The following is a 23,186-nucleotide window of genomic DNA, read 5'->3' as shown; positions in this document are numbered from 1 at the left end:
GCCCTTTGCCGGGTTGCCTCCCTTAACTGTCTTTTGCTGCGCTCAGGAAGTGAAAACTAATTTTAGTTTTTGCCTAAGCAAATATGAAATGAATCTGCTGCAAAGATTATATTATGGGCTTTATAGACGCATACGAAGTATGAGGCGGAGTGGATTGTGATTGGTTTTTAAACAGACATAATAGACCTTCACAAGAATGGAGCCGTGACATGTTAGAATTGACTGGGACTTTGAAGTTCATAGTAGTTAGTTTCCAGGATGGGGAAACTGAGACCCAGAGAGGGTAACGCTGTTTAATATTATAATAATGTGATGAAAGCTAATATCACAAGTCAGATCTTTAGGGTGTATCTTGGTGTCTAACCCAGGTACTTTGTATCACAGCTTAGTTTTGTTCCTTGTAGAGTATCCACCTTACAGTCTTCAGACTGAGCCAGTGATTTTGCTATACTTCAAACCATTTTGAATTTCCTTCAAAATGAATTCGCCAGCCAAATAACACAATCAGGCTTCTTAGTTTATAGACACATTTTCCTTTCATCCAACATAATGTTTTGGGCATGACTATTTATTACCAGATTTGACTCCATGACTTTTGGCTGTTTCACTAAACCAAGGCTACCCTTGAGAGATCCACACCATGGAGTAGATTCAAACCAGTGGTGCTATCGGTGCAGAGCAGCCTCCCCAGGTGCTTGAAAGTACAGAATATTCACCGGGGCTTGTAGATTTTAGTTATTTTTAAATTTTAAAAATGTTTTTTATTTATTTCTGAGAGAGAGACACAGCGTGAGCAGGAGACGGTCAGGGAGAGAGGGAGATACAGAATCCGAAGCAGCCTCCAGGCTCTGAGCTAGCTGTCAGCACAGAGCCTGACGCGAGGCTCAAACCCACGAACCATGAGATCATGACCTGAGCCCAAGTCGGATGCTTAACTGACTGAGCCACCCAGATGCCCCAGATTTTAGTTATTAAATGTTATTAAATGATTGGTCTCCTTACCTTAAAGTTGTAACATATGTTTATCAGGTTGTCAGTGGCTTCATATACCCATCAAACCCAGAATGCCCATGGTGTGCCTGCAGTGTCCCAAGCACTGAGTAGACAGCAGACAGTATCACTGATGAAGCTTTACAGAGCTTATGTGTGGTGGAGAAGACAATAAAAAAAGTAAACAATGATATATTTTCTAGTGGAGATGAGCATATGCAGAAAAATAGAGCTCCAAAACTCTATGATGTCAATAAAACAGGCTGGCATGTTTGAGAATGACTTGGGAATTACATTGAATTGTTAGCTTTCCAGTGTCAGCTGCTGCTCCATTAAAGCAAATAACCAAATCCAAAAGAAAAACTGTCTAAAAGAGGTTCTATGGAATCATCATTTTTCTTGCGATTACCTCTTGGATCCTAAATTCATCACAGCCTCATTTTTACTTGCATTTTTTTCCTCTTACATGCAAACCATGCTTTCAAACACAAGTATGGGGGGGGGGGTTCGAGTCCATTGGTGTCTCGGTAGTTATCTTACTCTAGCTTCTGAAGGCTATGCCTAGGTCAGTGTTCTTGATTTCATGCCAATGCCAGCCTGCCTCAGGCTACCTAACACAAGGATTTCTCTTCTCGCACTTTGGTTTGTACTGAGAATCTTCTATCTGAAATGATCATCAATCTTTTGGGTGTATGGTTTTTAAGAAAAGAGTTCATTTTGATGTTAGCCCTAAAGAAGCATTCAACTTCTTAAAAACTAAAGTGCTAGTAAAATGGCATTCATGATAGCTTATATATAAGTTCATCTGTTTATATCTTTTCAGTTCTCTCCTATTCTGTATGTTCAATGGCTTCAAAGCAAATTTTTTTCATCCTTATAGGTTCTGAAAAATGGCTGAAGTTACAAAAAAAAATGTTAAATTATTCCTTGTTCCAAAATGAAAGGAGCATTAACATAATGTAGTTACTTTAAAAACCACTGAAAAAACATGTGGTTCTTGCTCTGATTGAGGGCTCCAAAATAAGGAGAAAAGCAGAGCCTCTTCAAGGCTTAGTAGGCGACATTTTGAACTGTTGGCCAAAGGATTTCAAAGGCCAGAATTTCTTGTCATTTCTAAAGTTTTTTCAGTTTTATAGAATAAGAGGTTGTTTTCGTTATTCTTTAGTAATTTCCCTTCCCTGCTTCTGACCTCTTTGAAGTTCTGCTTTCTTTATTTTCTAGTTTCTCAGTTCATTATTCTCTTTTGGCAGATGGGGGAGGGACAGGGGCTGCCATTTGCCTATAAGGTATTGACTCTGGATTTGAATCCTGGCTCTAACATTACCTGTGTGGTTTTGGGTGAGTTACTTACGCCTGTGCCTCAGTGTCCTTATCTGTAAAATGAAAATAATAATACTGATAGCACCTTCCTTAAAGGGCTGTTGGCTGGACTGAGTGATAATCTGTGTTAAGTGCTTAGAATAGTGTCTTGCACATAGTAGGCATTCAAGAAAAGTTAAGTGCTCTTGACTTGAACTACATGGAACTCCCTTGTTTTCTTTTAAAAATAAAGAAATGATTCTAGACATGTCGTAATAAACTTTTGGACATCAAATAAGTTTGAGTTTTTTTCTAGACATTTCTAAGCATTTCGTGGTTGACTCGAGCTTTTAGTTTCAGGTGACATTGGCATCTGTGTCCACAGTTCTTGCAGTGTTAAGTTCCCTTTACTGTTTCAACTCAGAAATTCCTTTAGGCCATATTTTGTCTGTTTCTACGAACATGATTAGAGCAAGAGTGGCCTTCCTGCAGGAGCTCTGCTTTGAAAGCAAAAGGGTGCCAGGACCCAGTTGGAGTTCGTCAGGTGAGATCCAGTTGCCGTCCTGCATTTGGAGGGTGGTTTTTCATGTTAAACGTTTACAATGTATTTTTCCGCCTGAGCACCTGGACAGCCTCATCCTTTTCCTTTTAAAAATGCAGCAGTCACGTCTTTAGAACAGTGGCATCACGCACTAGTGCTTTCTCTTTCTACCTGAGGAACGGGGAGTGATAAAGGAACCCTTTGTGTGAGGTGGCTGAAAGCTTCCCGAGTCTGGATTCCAGAAGCCGGGTTCCCATTTCTGTCCCTTCTTAACTCTGTGACACTGGATAAGTCATTTTACTGCACCACTGCTGCCTCTTCCATTTATAAGAGAGCTGTGAACCCTACCAAGCTCCCAGAGCTTTCCAGAGAATCACATGTACAACAGGAGCCTTTATAGGCTGTGCAGCATTATTCTTGCTGCTGTGTGTTGGGCTCTGAGAGCCTCATGTTGGGGTCTGTGCTGACAGCTCGGAGCCTGGAACTTGCTTCAGATTCTGTCTCCCTCTCTGTTTGCCCCTCCTCAGCTCACCCTCTGCTCTCTCTCTCTCTCTCTCTCTCAAAAATAAATAAACATTAAAAAAAAGAAAAATGCAGGTGTTTAATTGCCTCTCTCGAATGGACCTGAAGCCATTGGTACACCTTACGAGCTTCCAATTTATTTATTCCCCAAATGGTGGTACTGTGTAACCAGCAATCACAGAGCAACGACAGGGTGATCTCTGTGTCAGGCAATATTGCCTGCCTTTTTTTGAAGTATTTCAGAATGGAAATCCTTCTTTTTTTCAATAGACACCTTACAGTAGCTCCTCAGTGCAGCTTAAGGCCCTGCGGAGCTCCTGCAGCCACAGTAGACTGGATGCTCTCACTCCAGGGGTTAGGGTGAGAAGCCATCCAGGGCCTTGATTGCGCTCCAGGTCCATGCTGCCTTCGTGTTCCAACAGAACTGGGGCCAAGCGCTCTGCTCTTATTATTTGAAGTTGCTTCTCAGGATCCTGAAATGACTCTATAAGTAGCTCTTTGAAATGTCACGGCTTAGGTTCATCCAGTGTTGCTGAGCCTCAGCTCTTGTCTTGATAGGGAATACCTTAATATTTCAGCATTATATGTTCCATCTTCCAAGCTTGTGCTGAAAGTTGGGGCTGAGGTTGGAAACGTTTTTTCCCTGGGCAGTTGAAACCTAACACGGCCCTCTACACTCGGTAGACATTTAGAAAACGCTCTTTGACTTGAACTGGACGAGTGGAGGAGTAGTTCAGAGTTGTTTGGATATGTTCATTTCAACAAATTGGGTTTTATGTATAGAGACTATATCCATATCCCCCCTCCCACTGCAGGATGGAAGGGAGCTCATGCTGAGAATTCCCCCCACCCCCATGGTTGATTAACAAATAAGTTCTTCAGAGTCCACTGATGGGAGACGTCTCACACATTACATTCCAAGCCTCTGGATTTTTGGACTACTGTCGTGAGCAGTTTGAGTTTAGGTTCATTTTTGCTTTACTTGTTGGTACATTTTTGGGGGTGGGGAGGGGTATGGAAAGTTGAAGGGTAATAATTGAAAGTAAAAATAAAAGTAGCTTGTTTGTAACTCATTCTGTTCTTACTCCCTTGCCTGCAGACCTTGACAGCACAGTGATATCCTTTCTTTAGCTAGTGATAATTGTTACATATCGATATCATGCCCTTGGGCTTTCTGGGGGAAGGAAGTGCTATTTCCTGCAGCCTCTTGAAATGGAAGGCGGGGCCTCTTGAAATGGAAGGCGCTGCTACATCCCATTGCCATCCTTTCCCCTTCAAAGGAGCTCTCTAGGCACAGGTGGGTCACAGAGGGGATTCGTGGCATTAGTGCTTGAGTTGCCTTTGGCTGACCCTCTAGTCCCCTTATGGCCCTGAGATGACTTAGGTGGGGACTTAGGAGAACCTGGGCTGTGCTGTCAGGGTTCAGTCTAGCAGTCCTGGAATTGGCCTGAGCTGTTTTGCTCAAAGAAGAAATGTACCACTTGGCAGTGACCCCCAGCCATGACTTGTCAGCAGTAGGTGGGTCAAGGTGAGAAGGAAGAGCCACACTGTGTGAGGACAGTGCAGGCAGGATATGAGAAACCTCAGTTGAGATTCTGTTTTGAGCTTTCTGGTCCTGAAGTGTTCCTTGCTTACATTGATGGTTCCAAATCCAAGAGAGAAAGTGAGTCCCCAGGAGGGCAATTGGATCTGGCCCTCACCTTTTTGCAGCTCGTGCCATCAGGCCTAACAACTGAGTTTTTAAGGCTGAGGCTGAGTGCAACCCTGCTGGCCATTTCCTTTCTTCACCGTTTTCAACTCTGACAAGACATGATCATTTCTCCAGAGGCTCCCGTCTTGTCTGTGCCACAGAACAGTTTTTCCTTGTTGATAAAAATTGTCCTGATGCTCCTGCTGTTCCTCAGCTCCTGGGAGCTCAAGAGCAATGCAGAATTTCATGCCCCTCCCCCCCCCCAGATCTACCCAACTAGAGTCTGCATTTTAATGACAGCATTAGATGATCTGTACGTAAATTAAAGTTTGAGAAGGCCAGTTTAACTAGTAGTTCACATCCCAGCTTCCCCATGATCCTTTGAGACCTTGTGGTCCATTAGAAAGATAATTTGAGCCACATGTGTAATCCATTTTCCTTGTAGCGGCCTTAAAAAAGGAACAGATGAAGTCGATTTTATAATGTATTTAACCTAGTATATCCAAAATATTACCATTTCCATATGTAATCAGCATAAGTAGGCATGAGATGTCCCCCTCCCCTTTGTTTGTATGAAGTTGTCAAAGCCTGGCACGTATTTTTATTTCTGCCACCCCTCCATTTGGACAAGCCACATTTCAAGCGTTCAGGAGCTGTACGTACTTAGTTGGACAGCGCACCTTTGAGAGATACATTTTGGCCGTGATTTGCTGTCAATGCCTGAAGAGCAGTTAGAGCCGTGGTCGCCTCACTAATAAACTTGCATTCATGATCCATGTAACCTGTGCCAAATCCTTTGCCCATCTCGATTAAGTACGTCCCATTTGAATCCTCACAACATCCCCACTTTGTTCAAGACAGTTCTCTTCTCCATTGCAGCTTGGTAAGTGGTATGAAGAGCTTACCATTGCTGTTTGTGTGAAATGCAGGCTTTTTTCTTGGGGGTATCTTCAAAGAACTCGCAGATTCCGCCCTTCTCTGGCTCATCCTCAAGGGTGCGGACTCACTAAATAGAAGTTTCCTTGCCACACTGGCTGCTCATTAGAATCACCTGGGAGCTTTAACAACCTGCTGCCCCGGCCCCACCCACAGGTGTTCAAATGTACTTAATCAAACGTGTGTTATTTTTAAAGTTTATTTAAAGATTTTGAGAGAGAGAGAGAGAGAGAGAGAGAGAGAGAATGAACGAACAGGGGAGAAGCAAAAAGAGAGGGAGAGCCCAAGCAGGCTCAGCTGCCAGCGCGCAGCCTGATCTGGGGCACTATCTTATGAACTGCGAGATCATGACCTAGGCTGAGATCAAGAGTCATTTGCTTAATCGACTGAGCCTCCCAGGCGCCCCTCAGATGTGTATTGCTCCGCGTGCAGCTCAGCTTGAGAGCAGCTGCTATGGGAGTGTGCTTAGAATCACCTGCACTTCGGGCTGGGACACAGGTTCTGACTCAGTGGGTCCGGTGGGTCAGGAGAGCCAGCTTCAGTTGGTGTCGCACCTCTGTGGCTCTGCCTGCCCTTTGACATTAGGTGGCCAGCCGCCTGAGAATCACCTGAGGGCGTTTCCCAAACTACAAGTTCCCTGGCAGCAAGCCTGGAGTTTCTGATTCAGTGGGTTTGGGGTGGGGCCCAGGAGCTGTATTTGAGAAGGCACCATGTTTTCCACACTCCACCTTAAAGTGTTTACTTTAGGTTTTGTGTAGGCGCACTTCTAGCGCACATTTGTTTTGGGCTTAGTGGATGTTGAATGTTATCAAACCCCTTTTCTGCCTTTACAGAGCTATGTGGTTTTCCTCTTGAAACCTGTTAAGGTGATGGGGGTATTTTATTTTTTTTATTTTTTTAAATTTCTAGGAGAGAGAGAGAGAGAGAGACAGAGTGAGCAGGGGAGGGTCAGAGAGAGAGGGAGTCACAGACTGAAACAGGCTCCAGGCTCTGAGCTGGCAGTCAGCACAGAGCCCGACGCGGGGCTCGAACCCACAAACCGCGAGATCATGACCTAAGCGAAAGTCGGACGCTCAACCGACTAAGCCACCCAGGCGCCCCTTAAAGGATTGTCTAATAGAATGTTGTAGCATTAACCAGTTTGCCTGCTGGCGTGAAACCAGCATGTTTCTCTCTGTTGGATTGGATTGGTAGTATTTTCTTCAGGATTTTGACATCTGTATTTGAGAGTGAGATTTTGCTTTCCTGTACTTGGTCTAGTATTGCTTTGCTAGCCTTGTAAAGTGAGTGAGAATATTCCCTTTTTCTGTTCTCTTGAAGTTTGTCTAAGATTGGAGTTATGTGTTTCTTTTCTTTTTCTTTCTTTCTCTCTCTCTCTCTCTCTTTCTTTCTTTCGTGTGTGTGGGAGAGAATCCTAGCAGGCTCCACACTCCATGTGGAGCCTGACACAGGACTTGATCCCACAACCCTGGGATCATGACCTGAGCCAAAATCAAGATGTGGAAGCTCAACTGACTAAGCCACCCAGGCGCCCCTGGGAGTTCTCTGTTTCTCCAGTGTTTGGTAGACTTTACCCCTAGAGCCACTGGGGCCAGGTATATTTGGAGTGAGAAGATTTTAAAAACATTTTTTTAATGTTTATTTTTGAGAGAGAAAGCAAGTGTGTGAGCAAGCAAGGGTCAGAGAGAGAGAGAGGGAGACCGAGAATCCCAAATAGGCTCTGCACTGTTAGCCCAAAGCACGATGTCATGACCTGAACCAAAGTCAGATGCTCAACTGACTGAGCCACCAGGTGAACCTGGAGTGGGAGGATTTTAAACTACCAGTTAATATATGCCATTTCTGTGGTTATGTCTGTGTTTTCATTCTTAAATTTTTTTTTAAGTTTATTTATTTTGAGAGAGAAAGTATGAGTCACAGAGGGGCACTGGGTGGGTATTGGAGAGAAATCCCATGCAGGCTCCGTGTGGTGAGTGCAGAGCGTAATGCGGGACTCAAACCCACAAACAATGAGATCATGACTTGAGCTGAAGTAGGACTTTTAACCGACTGAGCCACCCAGGTGCCCACATTCTCAAGTTTTAATATTGTTTGTGCCTTCTATCTTTTTTTCTTAGTCTTACCAGAGGTTTGTCAGTTGTGGTTATGCAGTCTGATGTTTGCTAGTGTGTAGAAGTGAACGAACATAATGACATACCCCAGTTTCTTTCTGATTAATTTTTAATGAATAAAAACTTTATATCATTTTAAAGTCAAATTTACATCAGAGTTTATTCCAAAAAGCCTTATTTCCATCCCTGCCTCTTGCCGAACATGCTGTTTCTTTTTTTTTTTATTTTTTATTTTTATTTATTTCTAAGAGAGAGAGAGAGAGAGAGAGACAGCGTGAGTAGGGGAGGGTCAGAGAGAGAGGGAGTCACAGACTCTGAAACAGGCTCCAGGCTCTGAGCTGGCAGTCAGCACAGAGCCCGACGTGGGGCTCGAACCCACGACCATGAGATCATGACCTAAGCGAAAGTCAGACGCTTAACCAACTAAGCCACCCAGGTGTCCCCCGAACATGCTGTTTCTGTCTCCCATCCCAGGTTAGCAATACTATTAGTCTTTAGTTTCCTTTTCTGTTTCTTTCTTTTTTTTCTTTTATAAAATGCTTCATGAATTTGTCATCCTGTGCAGGGGTCATGCTAATCTTCTCTGTATCGTTCCAATTTTAGTTTATGTGCTGCCGAAGCGAGCACTCTTCTGTTCCTTTTGCAAATTTGAGCAAGTGCACACGTGCACACATTTGCATTTCCCCCCTCACACCAAAAAAAGCATACTGTGTACACTATTCAGCCTCTTGTTTTTTTCAGTTAAAATATATCCTGAACCTCACTCTTCTTCATTTTGTCCTCTCTTTGGATATATTTTGTGGTTTGGATATTTCAAAACAGAATTTTTATTATTTAGTTCTAGTATATTCTAACTTCCATTTTGATTATTTCATTCACCTGTGGGTTTAGAAGTAGTTTTTTGAACTTAGAAATACATTTTTAAAATGTTTTTTTTTTGAGAGAGACCGAGCATGGGAGGGGCAGAGAGTGACTGGGACAGACGATCTGAAGCCAGCTCTGAGCTAAGAGCAGAGAGCCCGATTGTAGGGCTTGAACTCACAAAACGAAGGATCATGACCTGAGCCGAAGTTGGATGTTTAACTGACTGGGCAACCCAGGCACCCCTACAAATACATTTTTTAGGTATTTTTAAAACTGATTTCTAACTTAACTGTATTATGGTCAGAGATTGTGGTCTGCTTACTAGTAGTTCTTTGAGATGTGTTGGGGGTAGGTTTATACGGTATTTTGTGGTTGGCTTCTTTCACTTAGCATAATGCTTTTGAGATTCATCCATGTTGTCTCAGGTATCTATAGTTGGTGACTTTCTGTTGGTGAGCAGTGTTCCACACTGATTTGTTTATTCACTAGTTGATAATAAACATTTGAGTTGGCTCGAGTTTTTTGGCCATTATGAATAAAGCTGCTATGAACATTTGCTTATGAGTCTGTGTGGACTCGTTTTCATTTGTGTAAATACTTAGGTGTGGCATTGCTGGGCGGTATGCTTAGTGTATGTTTAACTTTATTAGAAAGTGGACAACTATATTCCAAAGTGCTTGTGCCAATTTGCATTCCCACTGGCAAAGCAAAGTGTGAGCGTTCTGCTTGGGCCATATCCTCATCAACTCTTGTTATTGTCTGTCTGGTTAAATTGTAGCTATTCTGGTGGGTATGTAATGGTAGCTCACTGTGGTTTTAATTTGCATATTTGTGATGTCTAATGATGGTGAGTATTTCTTAATGGGCTTATTGGCCATTTGTATATCTTCTTTGGAGTGTCTGCTCAGATTTTTTTGCCTGTTTCTTACTGAGTTGTCTTTATATATTTTGGATATAAGACCTGTATGAGATATGTGATTTGCAAGTACTTTCTCCCAACCTGTAGCTTACCCTTTCATTTTCTTAATTGTGCCTTTGAAAGAGCACTGTTTTTAATTTTGATGAAGTCAGTTTTATCTTTTTTTTTTTTTTCTTAAGGTTTATGCTTTTTGTGTTCTAAGAAATCTTTGCCTAACCTAAGTTCACAAAGGCTTTACCCTGTCTCTCCTTCTAGGACTTGTAGTTTTAGCTGTTATGTTTTTATCTTTTGTGTCCGTCCCCTCTCCTCCCGAGGGTTCATATCCTGTGTAACCCCCTTCCCTGGAGTTTACAGCTTTGTGAGACCTTGAGGAGAGGATCCAGCTAAGTTGTACCCAGACTCCTGACCCATGACCCACGGAAACTGCAAGGTAATTGTGTGTTGTTTACAGCCACTGAGTTTGTTATGTAGTATAAAACTAATATTTCTTCATTTCAAGTTGTTTTGTATATTGTGTGAAGGGTCCAGATTCACTTATTTTTCCACATGGATATCAAATTATTCCAGCATCATTGGTAGAAAAGACTCTCCTTTCCCATTGAATTACCTTGGTTGGAAATCAGTTGACCATTGCTAGGACCTCCAAAAGATGACTCCTAACTCTGAGGTCAATCTTTGGCAATCCCTTTAAAGGCACACTTCTCTATTATTGCAAACTGCCTGTTGGACAGACACAGTAGTTTTGCCAGTATCACACTGTCTTGATTACTGAGGCATTTTTAGAATGTCTGGAAATTGGACAGTGGAAGTACTCCAACTTTTTTTTTCCACTTGAAGGTGGTTTTGGCCATATTTGGCCGGCCCTTTACCTTTCCATATAAATTTCAGAGTCGTCTTGTCAGTTTCTACAACAAAGCCCATTGGGATTTGACAGGGATGGCATCGAATCTCTAGATCAGTATTGACATCATAAGAATATTGAGCCTTCTGGGGCGCCTGGGTGGCTTAGTCGGTTAAGCGTCCGGCTTTCGCTTGGGTCATGGTCTCGCGGTTCGTGTGTTCGAGCCCCGCGTCGGGCTCTGCGCTGACAGCCAGCTCAGAGCCTGGAGCCTGTTTCAGTCTGTGACTCCCTCTCTCTCTGACCCTCCCCTGCTCACGCTGTCTCTCTCTCTCTCCTAGAAATAAATAAAACATTTAAAAATTAAAAAAAAAAAAAGAATATTGAGCCTTCTGATCCTTGAGCATGATATATATCTCCCTGTATTTAGGTTTTCTTTCATTTCTCTCAGCAGTTATAGTCTTCCGTGCATGAATCTTGTGCACATTTTGTTAGATGTGTCCCTAAAGAGTTCATTTTTTATATTATGCACATGACATTTTTACACACTAATGTCCATTTATTCATTGCTAGCAATACAAATACAATTAATTTTTATTTTGACCTGTATATCCTGCAACCTTACTAAATTTACTTACCAGTTTTAATAGTTTTTCTGTGGTGTTCTTAGGATTTTTTGCATACATGATCATGCCTGCAAATACCGTTTTACTTCTTCCAACATGTTATGCCTTTTATTTCTTGCCTTATTAAACTTGCTAGGATCTCTAAGAGCAATGGAATGTAGGCAACAAGAGCAACCATTCTGGCCTTGTTCCCACACTTAGTGGGAAAGCGTTCCATCTTTCATCATGAAGTATGATGTTAGCTATAGGTTTTCCGTAGGCGCCCTTGACTATTCCTAATTTGCTGAGAGTTTTTTTTTTTTAAAAACCATGATTAGATGTTGAATTGTGTCTGTAGACGTTATATCTCAGATACAATCCTTAGGAAGCTCGTATACCTCCCGAATAGCCTTATGACTCCATATCACTGCATTCGTATCCACCACCAACCACCACTACCCAGCTTTTCCTCCTAGTGTTGATAACAGAATTTCCATCAGGAGCATGGGGATGTTTTTATTCTATGGAGCATCATATATTGCTCCTTCAAAAACCATGGAAATTCCCTGTCACATTCATACATGTCATTGTTAAAGTACTGCAGTTTCTTCATCTTCTCTTTCCTTGCCATCCTTTTGACACCGGTTTTGGTTCCTCTTCATCCCTTTGCCTTTTTCATTTCTGCCCTTTTCCTTAGATTATTTTCTCACATGTATGAAAGCATTCTCCCTGCTGATAGTGCCAAGTTTTAGAAGTGTATGTATTCTGTCCTTTGCCTTCTTGTATAGGTTGGCTAGTTGGCCAGCATATTTAGGACTGTTTGCCCTACTCCAGCAGCCAGTCATAAATACAGTCATAAATACACTGCAAGGCCTTCTCTTTCTGAGTCTCCAAAGCATATGATGAAGCCAGTCTTTGGAGGACCCTTCGGACACTCCTTTTAACTCATGGCAGACTGCCTGTTGGGCAGGCTGGCTAGTCCTGCTGCTGATCTCTGCTAACCTCCAAGGTCAACCTGCTCTTGTAAGTTAGAACTAATAAAGATGCATCAGGCCAGGATTTGCAACAGTTGGCAACATTTGAAAACCTCACTGCTTTTTCCTTCTGGCCCTTGTAGAGAAGGGACAGGAAACTCCAAAACTGTCCAGCCCATGTTTGGAACTCTTGTTTGGAATTGCCTTCAGGTACCTTTAAAAACAAAATCCTCAGTGGTGTCAAATCGTTGAGTGAGGACTTAACATTTGGCTTTAGGCCAAAATAATTTTGAGGCTCATCTATTAAGTAGAGATAGAGGGTACAAAAGCATTGGTATTCACTGAAAAACTGAGATACAGTAAAATTCATGGGATGATATCTTATGTAGCTCTAAAGTCTCTAAAAGCAGTTTCAAAAGAACAGGAAGAATACTTTGGATGGCGGCAGTGTTACTGGACAAAGTGCACACCACCAAAACAGACTGCTTTTTTTAATTTATTTTTAATTTATTTTTAAATATTTGTATTTATTTCTAGGAGAGAGAGAGAAAGAGACAGCGTGAGCAGGGGAGGGTCAGAGAGAGAGGGAGACACAGACTCTGAAATAGGCTCCAGGCTCTGAGCTGGCAGTCAGCACAGAACCCGACGCGGGGCTCGAACCCACGAACCGCGAGATCATGACCTAAGCGAAAGCCGGACGCTTAACCGACTAAGCCACCCAGGCGCCCCCAAAACAGACTGCTTTGAAGAACTCCTGTATCCAAGTATGTTCTGATAGGTATCTTAACAGAGGCCTCCTTACATCACAGTTGTACCTCATGTGGTATTTATTGCTGTCCACTAATAATGAAGTTTTTTGGTCTTTTTCATATAGTTTGGAAAGACTCTTCCATGATACAAAGTAATATTGCAGTGAGCAGACAAGACGGAATGTCCTGGTTCAGTGCCTCCCAAACATGGATTTGGGGAGCAGAGGCACTATTTGTTTACTCGTCTGTGAAATGAAGGCTAGAGTTCCTGTTTGTGACCAGCCAATTTTATGACACAGAGATGGAATTCCAAAAAAACCTTTTTTGTTCAGCTGTGTAAGCATGAGGCAGCCCTCACTGTTCATTTGATCATCTACTAGAGCGACAAATATCTGTTAGTGCACAAGAGGGTTAGTCCTACTAACTGGGTTTGAATTCTTACTCTGACAGTTCTTCGTGGACACATTGTTTAACCTTTCTGCTCTTTGGGGTTGTGTATTTTCATGTGAACATAGTCACAGCAGTTGCCTTATAAGGTTGTTGGGGGGTGGGGATTGAATGAGTTCATCTGTGCTTAGAACAATGCTTGGCACATAGTGGAGGATCAGTAAATCAAAGCCATGCTCATTACCCATGAGGACATATTGTATTTTGTTTTTTAACTATACAGTATCACTTGTATGATTTATTACTATTTAACTTCTACTTATTTGTTGTCTTTATTGCCAGTTGATTTGTATTTACTCATCTCCCCAACTCAGTTGCTAGTTCCTTGAAGACTAGTAGAATTTCCCACCATGGTCCAGATTAGTTGTCCAGTATAGATTTATTGACTGATTTTGGATCTCTTTGGAAATAGGCTTAAATAATTACATCTGCTGAGCAAGGAGTGTCTCAGAAATGATTGGCTTGGTGTCATTTCATTATTTCTTCTCAGAAACTATATTAATATTTTAGTGCTGCTTAATTTAATCGGTGTTCAGTGAATGGTTATGGATGGATTGACAAACTAAATTGTTCTGAATGGAACCACCTGTTGACATGTATAGGTTGTTAATTTCTACAGCTAACCTCCTGCCTGTTACGTGTTGGATTGTGTCCCCCAAAAAGATATGTTGGTAGGCCTAGCTCTCAGTGCCTTTTAATGGGACCTTACTTTGAAGTAGGGTCATTGTAGATATAACTAGTTGAGATCATACTGGAGTAGGGTGGGCTCTGAATCCAATATGACTGATGTGCTTAGAAGAGAGGAGAACACTGCATGAAGACCCAGACACATAGGGGCAGCTCTATGTGACCGAGCTTGGAGTGGCATAGCCACAAGCTGAGGACTGCCAAGGACGACCGGCCACCACCAGAAGCTGGGAAGAGGCAAGGAAGGACCCTTCTCCAGGGCCTTCAGAGAAGCATGGTCCTGCATATACCATGTTTTCAAGCTCCTAGCCTCCAGAACTGGAAGGGAAGAAATTTGTCTTGTAGGCTATCCAGTTTGTGGTACTTTGTTAGAGTAGCCCCAGGAAACTCAGAGACTACCATCATTATTTTGCCTTTTCCCCGCTTGCTGCTCGAATTAGAGTGTTAAGTACCTTGAGCTTTCATCTCAAATGGCTGATTTGCCTCTATTTTCACCAGTTGTCCATGTCTGGCTTTTAATCCTCTGTTTTTCTAGAAACTGCACATCTGCCCTTCAGTTCCTTTCTGTTCCTCCCCCCTTCCCTACTAACTCCAGTTGGAGAAATCTTTGTCAGCAATGCCATTCTGAGAAGGTCCTTGGAAAGTAAGGAGATGTTCTGGACTGGCGCCTTCATTACTACCTTAGTGGTGACTGTTTCCATGCATTTACTCTTCCCTTCATCGACTACTATCTTAATGTTTGCCTGAGAAGGTGCTTTTCACTTATAAATTTAAAGTGGACTTTTTGCAGTAGTTTCTCACAGGGGAAGATAGTTTGACAAAATGCAGTTTTATCACAGAGCACATCAGATGGGTTCATGAGTTTGAGAATTGGCTGGTGGATGGGGAACTTGATCATGTTCCTATTTTAAAACTGTTTACTGGCAGGTATTTGATGGTTACAAAATCCATTGGTGGGTTTAATGATTTGTTTAAATGTATATAATATTACTAGGTAGGCTTTTTACATTAGAAAAGTTAACCTGATGGTAACTGACTTTTCAAAGGGTTTATGTAGCATACCAATTTCAATTCAGGGAGCATGTCTAAGGTTACCTTGTTTCGTGGCCATAGCTCATGCCGCTGAAGCCAATCAGCTGCCTTGAAGATGTGCCATTTGTCACGAGGGGACCATGTAATAGGGTGAGTGGATCAGCTCAAATCCATCACTGACCACTGGAAAAAGTGATTCAAAAAGCATTCGACACCAGATCTGAATTATATTGCTTTTAGCCAAAGGTCCTTGCAGCATTTAAAGAAATAGAATTAAGTATATCATGATCTTTAAAATGAATAGTAAATATCAAAGGCCTACAAAGAATGAGTTTCTAAATGAAACACTATTTAACATTTTGTTTTTATTAGGATTTTTTAAGATTTTATTTTTAAGTAATCTCTACACCCAACATGGGGCTCGAACTTACAGACTCGAGAGTCACATGCTCTCCCTACTGAGCCAGCCAGGTGCCCCTGTTTAACAGTTTATAATTTCCAGAAGAGAATTCATAAAAACGAGGCCCCTTGAGCCCTGAGATTTGATGTGGCTGAGACAAATTGAGGAGCTGTCCTGCATATGTGTTGCATGTGTCTATTTGGACAATAAGCCACTTGCTTTGATGGGTGGGTACTGTTGCAGAATAAACAGAGATTTACTAGAAACATCTAGCATATTTCTCCATCCTTGAGCCAGAAGAGGTGATGAGTCGAGGTCCCCACATTAGGGATCCTGTGGAAAGTTAACCTGGGCTAGGAGTCCAGTGTTTTGGTTCCTTGCTCTCTCTCTCTCCCTCTCTCTCTCTCTCTGTCTCTTTTTAATGGAATTAGGCATGCTTTAACGACAAACTGCTTTAAAGCTACTCAGAGCCTTGCCAAGATGAGATGGGTCATTTTAGAAGGTATGTATACAGAATGCTTAGGCAGTGTTAGACATCATATATTTTATGGAAAAGCCAGCCAAGTGTTTTGGCACTGGCTTGTAGAATGACTTAGAGTTCATCAAAGCATCTCTGTAGGAGGGGAAACTTGGTATTTGAGTGCCTCTGTTTTGCCATCTGCTGTGGTAGTATCATGCCCATTTCACAGACTGGGAACTGTAGTTTGTCCAGCAGTGCAGAACTGTTATTACTAATCAAGTGATAACATTGGGGTTTGAAACACAAGCTGGTCTGAATACAGAAACCCTTTTTTCAACCGTAGCACCCAGTTTTGCAGCTGGTCATAGTGCATTTTTATAAGGTATAAGCTACAAATTTGGAGTGGCTAATAGCTTCTGTTTTAGCTTAAAAGCACATGATTGTCATTGGGGTGGAGAAAGTTCATTTGGAAATCATTTATTTTAATAGTTTAAGACAGAAGGGTGACAGCTTGTTTTTGTAAATAAAATCTTACTGTAATACAGGCACACCCTTTCATTCCTATATTGCCTTTTACTGTTTGTTTGTTTTAAGTAAGCTCAATGCCCAACGTGGGGCTTGAACTCATGCCTTGAGATCAAGAGTTGCTTGCTCTACCTACTGAGCTAGTGAGGCGACCCTGCCTTTTGCTGTTTTAATGCTACAACACTGAGTTTAATGGCTGCAACAGAGTCTGTATTGCCCACAAAGCCTAAAATATTTACTGTCTGTCCCTTTATAGAAAAAGTTTGCCAACCCCTGTGCAAAGGAAGATGTACAAAAATGAAATAAACTCCTAGTTTTACGGACCATCATTTGTTTTCATGTGGGTTGAGCACATATGGAACTTGAATTGATGGTGTACCTGGTCTCAAAATGGCTGGGATAGGAACATATCTCTTGTGAAGAGTGGTTTCTCAAGGCATCATTTTTATTTTCTTGCCTCCCAGGTGGTCTGTAGTGAAAGGAAATTTAAAGCAAAAATCAGAAGAAGTTAATTTAGTAAATCCTGTCTTTACAGGCACTTCGGGTACCTAATGGAACTTTTGAGTGATTCTCATTGGGGGTGACACTCCCCCTAGAGGTGAAATTGGAAATGGGGTGGGGTGTTTTTATTTTTAGTGTAATATGTTGAAGAATACATTATTTAACAAAATTTTTTAAAGAAAAAAATACATTGTTATAAATCACTCTCCTTTTATTTCTCCTTTACACTTGAGTTTAGGCATGACATTGATTACGTATTGAAATTGTGTTTAGATTGGTAATATCTATGATTTTCATTTCAGGTTAGCAAAGGGTCTTTACAGGAATTTGCTTTAATAACAAAGAGAGCATTAGATCTAACGGTACAGAGCACCACTGCCCTATGTATTTGGCCTTTTTTTCCAAAAACAGACTTCTAAGTAAAGAGAGTGCCTTCAGAAGGGCTTGTAATTCTGGACTCAGAGGCTGCTTACACACAGCTTCTTGCTCACTGGCAGGCTTTAGAAGTGGGTTTTCAGACTGGGTAGCTTTCCACAGCATTCAAAGGAGCCTCCAGAGAAACACTATCTGTACATTTCATTTACACATCAGCATAGAGTAAGAAAGCACATAGAGTAAAACCCAAAGAGAAGGCCCACATGCCTTCTGTCACTCGACATGGAAAGTTTGCATAGACCACTCATTGAGGGCTACTGATCTCCGATCAGGTGGCCATGGGAAGTGGAACTCCCCTTGGAGTTTAGATTTTGCTTGCAAAGGCCCTCTCCTGTGACATGGAGGTCAAAACTATTTTCTAATTCTACTGTTTTCAGATTTTTTTAATGTTTATTTTTGAAAGAGAGACAGAGAGCGAGCGGGGGAAGGGCAGAGAGATGGAGACACAGAATCCAAAGCAGGCTATAGGGACTTGAACTCACAAACTGAGATCATGACCTGAGCCAAATTTGGATGCTCGACTGACTGAGCCACCCAGGTGCTCCTGTTTTTAGGTTTTTATAATACAAGTGGCCCACGTTTGTTTGAAAGCGTTTGTAGTTATGCCTGCTGTAGGTGTTTTGTGGAATCCTGTTTTTCATATGCAACAGAGAGGGCAGCAGATCCTTATTCTGGAAGCAGAGTCTGGTGGAAGAGGTTTCTGTACCTGAACTTGGAAGTGTGTTTCATAGGAAAAGTGTCTAGTGTGAGATGGTAGTGCTCCAGTTCTTCGTGGTGCAAGTTGCTTCAGAGCAGCATAAGTTAATGTTGCCCTTCTGCTGCCCAGTCATCCCAACTTGAGCATCTTGACTAGCCAAATGTTTGTTCTACTGTTTTCTTAAGTTTGTGTAAATTTCTGGCTTAAATGAAAATTTGGGTGAACAACGGTTTGGTTCTTTGGCTAAGTCTTTATTGCCCAGTTCATTTATTTAACAAGTAAGTAAAACAGACCAGAATCCCCGTCTGTGGGGTGGCTTGTATTCTGGTGGGGGAAGGCAGACATTAACAACAGATGATGTGAAAGGTGGTAAGTGGTAGGGAGAAAAGACTGATAGAGGCAGAGAAAGGGATGGGGGAGACAGCTGGAGAGGGGGAAGAGAGGTGAGGAAGACAGGGTAGGGGGACAGAGAGTGACACCATCAGTTTAGTTGTCTTGAATTTGTAAAGAGGGGCCCAATTAAGGCCATGTTGTAACTTTCACATTTACTAAATAATGCCACCTTTATGGAGCTTTATGTGAAATGGTTAGGGGTCCCCAGTGGTTGCTTGCCTAGATGAGTTGAGTCTTTAATTCCTTTTCTGCTGAGATTGGCACTGGTCACATCCAACCTGGTTTCTTTCAAAATGGGGACCATTTTGAAGTGCTTTTTGCTGGGTGGAAAGTACACTACAGTGTTAGTTCAGAGGCCCAGGCCTTTCACACACCCTCTAGACTCTTCCAGTCATCTTCCCTGCCTCAGAGAGGATTGGGCCGAATGCATGACATGGCAAAAGTTTTTTTCAGCATCAAAAGTGAGAGATGCCTACTTGTGGTTAGATTCCTGTAATTGTGTGTGTGTGTGTGTGTGTGTGTGTGTGTGTGTGTGTAGATATAATAGATATGGGGATTAAGCTTCAGTTTTTACTTTAAAGGCAGGGTAGCTCAAACTCGTTGTTGTTTTTTTTAATAAACTGGATTGAAACTCAATCTTTAAGGGTCTGGGGCAAGATATAACCAAAAGGGTATTTTCATGTACTTTTTAAAGAAAAGCTTTATAAAGAGGTCACTGCCGGCCATGCACTATCCCTGTTAGTTAACTTTCTAGCGAGTATGTATAGGGTCACGACTGATTTGTAGAATACTTTGTTATGATGTCGCGTTCAAGAAGTCTCCTCTCATAACTGAAAAAATGCTAATAGTTACATACACTAGAACACTCTTCTGAGCCTGTCGTGTGTATTAGTTCATTCATTTTGCCCATCTATGCTGCGATAGATAGACAGATAGACAGATAGATAGATAGATAGATAGATAGATAGATAGATAGAGATCATAGCAGCCAAAGCCCTGAGATGTTAAATAACCTGCCCCAGGTCAAATAGTGAGTTGCAGAGTCAGTATTTGAATGGACTTGACTCTAACATCTGTGCTCTCCAATATCGTGCTGTTCCAGCGTCTATGCATTTCAGGGATCAATTAGAACCATTCAGCAGAGAGGTTCACTGATTAGGTTTTAAAGCGAACCTCATGGAACTGACCCATGTTACTTGGACCCTTGGATTTCTCAGATTTGTACTTGATCCAGCTTTTAATAATAGCAGTTTCTGGTGTAACTCTAAAATGACTTTATTATTTTTTTAACTTTATTTATTTATTTTTGAGAGACAGAGAGACAGCATAAGTAGGGGAGGGGCAGAGAGAGAGGGAGACACAGAATCTGAAGCAGGCTCCAGGCTCTGAGCTGTCAGCACAGAGCCAGATGTGGGGCTCAAACTCATGACCTGAGCCAAAGTTGGCCGCTTAACAAACTGAGCCACCCAGACGCCCCTAAAAATGACTTTAGACGTATTACAGTTGACTCTTGAACAACGTGAAGGTTAGGGGTATTAACCTCCCCCATGCAGTTAAAAATCCGCATATGGGTTTTGACTGTGCAAAAGCTTAACTACTGTTGATTTGGAAGCCTTATTGATAACATAAATAGTTGATTAACACATATTTTGTATGGTGTATATTATATACTGTATTCTTAAAACGCAGTGAGCTAGAGGAAATGTTATTAAGGGAGTTTTAAGAGAAAATACATTTATAATACTCATTTGACTGAAAAACCTGCTTGTGAGTGGACCCGCACTGTTCAAATCTGTGTTGTTGAAGGGTGAATTGTATATGATTCCATATATATAAAATGTCCTAAATGGGCGTATCTGTAGAGATAGAAAGCAGGTTCGTGGTAGCTTAGGGGCAGGCTGAATGGGGAGTGATACATGACTAATGGATATAGAGTTTCTCTTTGGGGTGATGAGAATGTTCTAGAGTTGATGGTGGTGATGGCTGCACAACTCCGGATATACTAAAAACCATTAAATTGTACACTTGAAAAGGCTGAGTCGTGTAGCGAGTTGTTTTCCTCTGTTGTATTTAGTTCATTTTATTTTTATTTACTTTTTAAATGTTTAGTTTTGACACAGTGCACATGTATGTGTGTGAGTTGGGGAGGGGCAGAGAATGGGGGGGGGGCGCTGAACAGAGGATCTGAATCAGCAAGCCAGATGCAGGGCTTGAACTCATAAACCTCTAGATCATGACCTGAGCCGAAGTTGGATGGATGGTCAACTGATTGAGCCTGTATTTAGTTCATTTTAAATTGAAGTTGTTTTTTTTTTTAATGTTTTATTTATTTTTGAGAGAGAGAGAGAGAGAGACAACATGAGCAGGGGAGGGTCAGAGAGAGAGGGAGACACAGAATCTGAAACAGGCTCCAGGCTCTGAGCTAGCTTTTAGCACAGAGCCCAATGTGGGGCTGGAACCCATGAACCGTGAGATCATGACCCGAGCCGAAGTCGGATGCTTAACCAGCTGAGCCACCCAGGGGCCCCTTAAATTGAAGTTTTTTAAAATGAGGGTTGAATAAAATAGGAGGACTGAATTGACTGTATAACCCAGCATTTAAAATTTCTTATATTGACAGTAATAATTTAAATTTATTTGAAAACATTGACATATTATTAAAGTGTTTTAAATATTATAGTGTTTGATTATTAAAAAGTAATTTTATATCTATACTGGAGAAAATCCCCCAAGTACATAATCTTGTGTAGTGCGTAGAATAATTTCAGGGCAGAAACATCTGACTTACTTTTTATTTATCTTTAAGAGACAGAGAGCGAAAGAGCACGAGCAGGGGAGGGGCAGAGAGAGAGGGAGACACAGAATCCGGAGCAGGATCCAGGCTCTGAGCTGTCAGCACAGAGCCCGACGCGGGGCTCGAACCCATGAACCGTGAGATCATGACCTGAGCTTAGTCGGACGCTTAACCGACTGAGCCACCCGGGTGCCCCACATCTGGCTTACTCTTGCTAGTCTTGCTAGTCTATCTCATCCATTCTGATTCTCTGAGATAATGAGTGATTTTGCTTGGATTTGAACTTGAGGTTAGGTCTTTCAAAGCTATTTTTTCTTAACTGTTTAATTTTACTCATTTTAGAATTATACATTGATCTTTCTAAAAAGTTATTTCTAATTTTAGATTGCGCTACCTCTTAATAGTTTCAGGTTTAATTTTATAAAGAAACATTTTATTTTGCCATAATTACATTCAAGCCTCAGGGTAGTTCCCTAGTTTCACTGCTGTAGGATTTGGTGAACCAGTAGACAAGCTCACCCCATCATGATGTTTCACAGTATTGTGTATTTTGTATGTAATCACTCATTGACCAAATAGGAGTGCCAGGTATGTGCCAGGATGCAGCCATGACCCAGATGGACCCCTATCCTTGCCTTGGTGGGTTGAACTCCAGTGGGGGAAGCCTGGTAGTCGTAATCTTGTAGGATTGTCCCCACGTAGCCATCCCCGCCTCTATCCTGGTGGTAACCCTTACCTGCATCCTTGTCATCTCTCTTGGTCCTTGCTTTGACCATGACCAGCACTGTGCAGCTATCAAATCCACTAGGTTTGTACCAAGGTATGCTAATAGTCGCCGTGCCAGATTTTGTTAGTGAGGGGTTGCTTTTTTAATGAGCTTCACAAAAAGATCCCATAAATATCTACAGTCCCCTTGTTGATGTGGTTTACCTCCCAGTGACTTCATATGTATCTCTCTGTGGCATTCCCTTTGAGAAAGAAAATAGCTAAAGCATTACTTAGTTTCCCGCTGTTGCTGTAGTCTTCACAAATTTAAGTCTTTGCATTAGAACGATATTGTGTGTTCTGAATACGATGCTTTCATTTAAGTCTGAATTGTGATGAATATGCATTATTTAAATGAAGTATAAAGTTTCCCTAGAAAATACTGATCAAATCAAATCTCGCTAATTTGATTTCCATCAAATCCATGACACTTTAAATTGCCTCAATTTGGAGAAGACAGAATTCTTAAAGGCGAAAAAAGTCGGAGAGTTCAGTTGTCTACCTTTTTTACCACTCTGCTTGTCTGCTTCTAAATTATCTTCAAAAATTAAGAAGTGTGGAGATTTGAGACCTGTTGGCATGATCACTAAACCTGGTATTTTTTTGAGATGACAATTTGAACGCTATGAATAACAGTTCTGGGAGTATGTGTAGTGTCTCCCACTGAGCTCCCCCAAGTACACTTAGCTGTCCTTTTCTTCCCCAGCTCCCAGTACCTTTGTTGGAGCTCTTCCACGTGACCTGTGCTGTGCTTAGTCTCTCATGTGTCTCATTCCCACTGGGGAGACTACCACGGGAATGGCCTGAAGAGCATAGTCCATTGGTTCTCAGTTACAATCTCAGGTGCCTCATTGTTGGACATGCATACAAATTCAGTTGATCATTGAATGTTGTCTTTTGTTGTTGTTAGACTTTCCAGGATGGCTTCTGCACCAACTTCTAAATATAATTCACACTCCTTGGAGAATGAGTCTATTAAGAGGGTAAGTTGTGTGTTCAGCTTTATTTGTGC

The 23,186-nt window shown here is 41.7% G+C and overlaps 1 protein-coding gene and 1 pseudogene across 3 annotated transcripts in view; one reads left to right on the top strand and one right to left on the bottom strand.

Annotated features, from left to right (window-relative positions):
• The window catches only part of MTM1 (myotubularin 1), a 100,580-nt gene that overhangs the window by 687 nt on the left and 76,707 nt on the right, over positions 1 to 23,186 (top strand). For all 3 annotated transcript variants that reach the window (XM_039249891.1, XM_039249892.1, XM_039249890.1), the window contains exon 2: positions 23,085 to 23,157. In XM_039249891.1, the coding sequence (XP_039105822.1) occupies positions 23,141 to 23,157 (17 nt within the window). In that variant the 5' untranslated portion in view covers positions 23,085 to 23,140. The remainder of the gene's footprint in view (positions 1 to 23,084; positions 23,158 to 23,186) is intronic.
• On the bottom strand, positions 8,621 to 8,716 carry LOC120243655 (annotated as a pseudogene).

Source organism: Hyaena hyaena, unplaced genomic scaffold (genome assembly GCF_003009895.1).
Source record: "Hyaena hyaena isolate Hyena2069 unplaced genomic scaffold, ASM300989v1 scaffold_348, whole genome shotgun sequence".
Taxonomy (NCBI): domain Eukaryota; kingdom Metazoa; phylum Chordata; class Mammalia; order Carnivora; family Hyaenidae; genus Hyaena; species Hyaena hyaena.
This window is presented reverse-complemented; position numbering and strand designations above follow the sequence as displayed.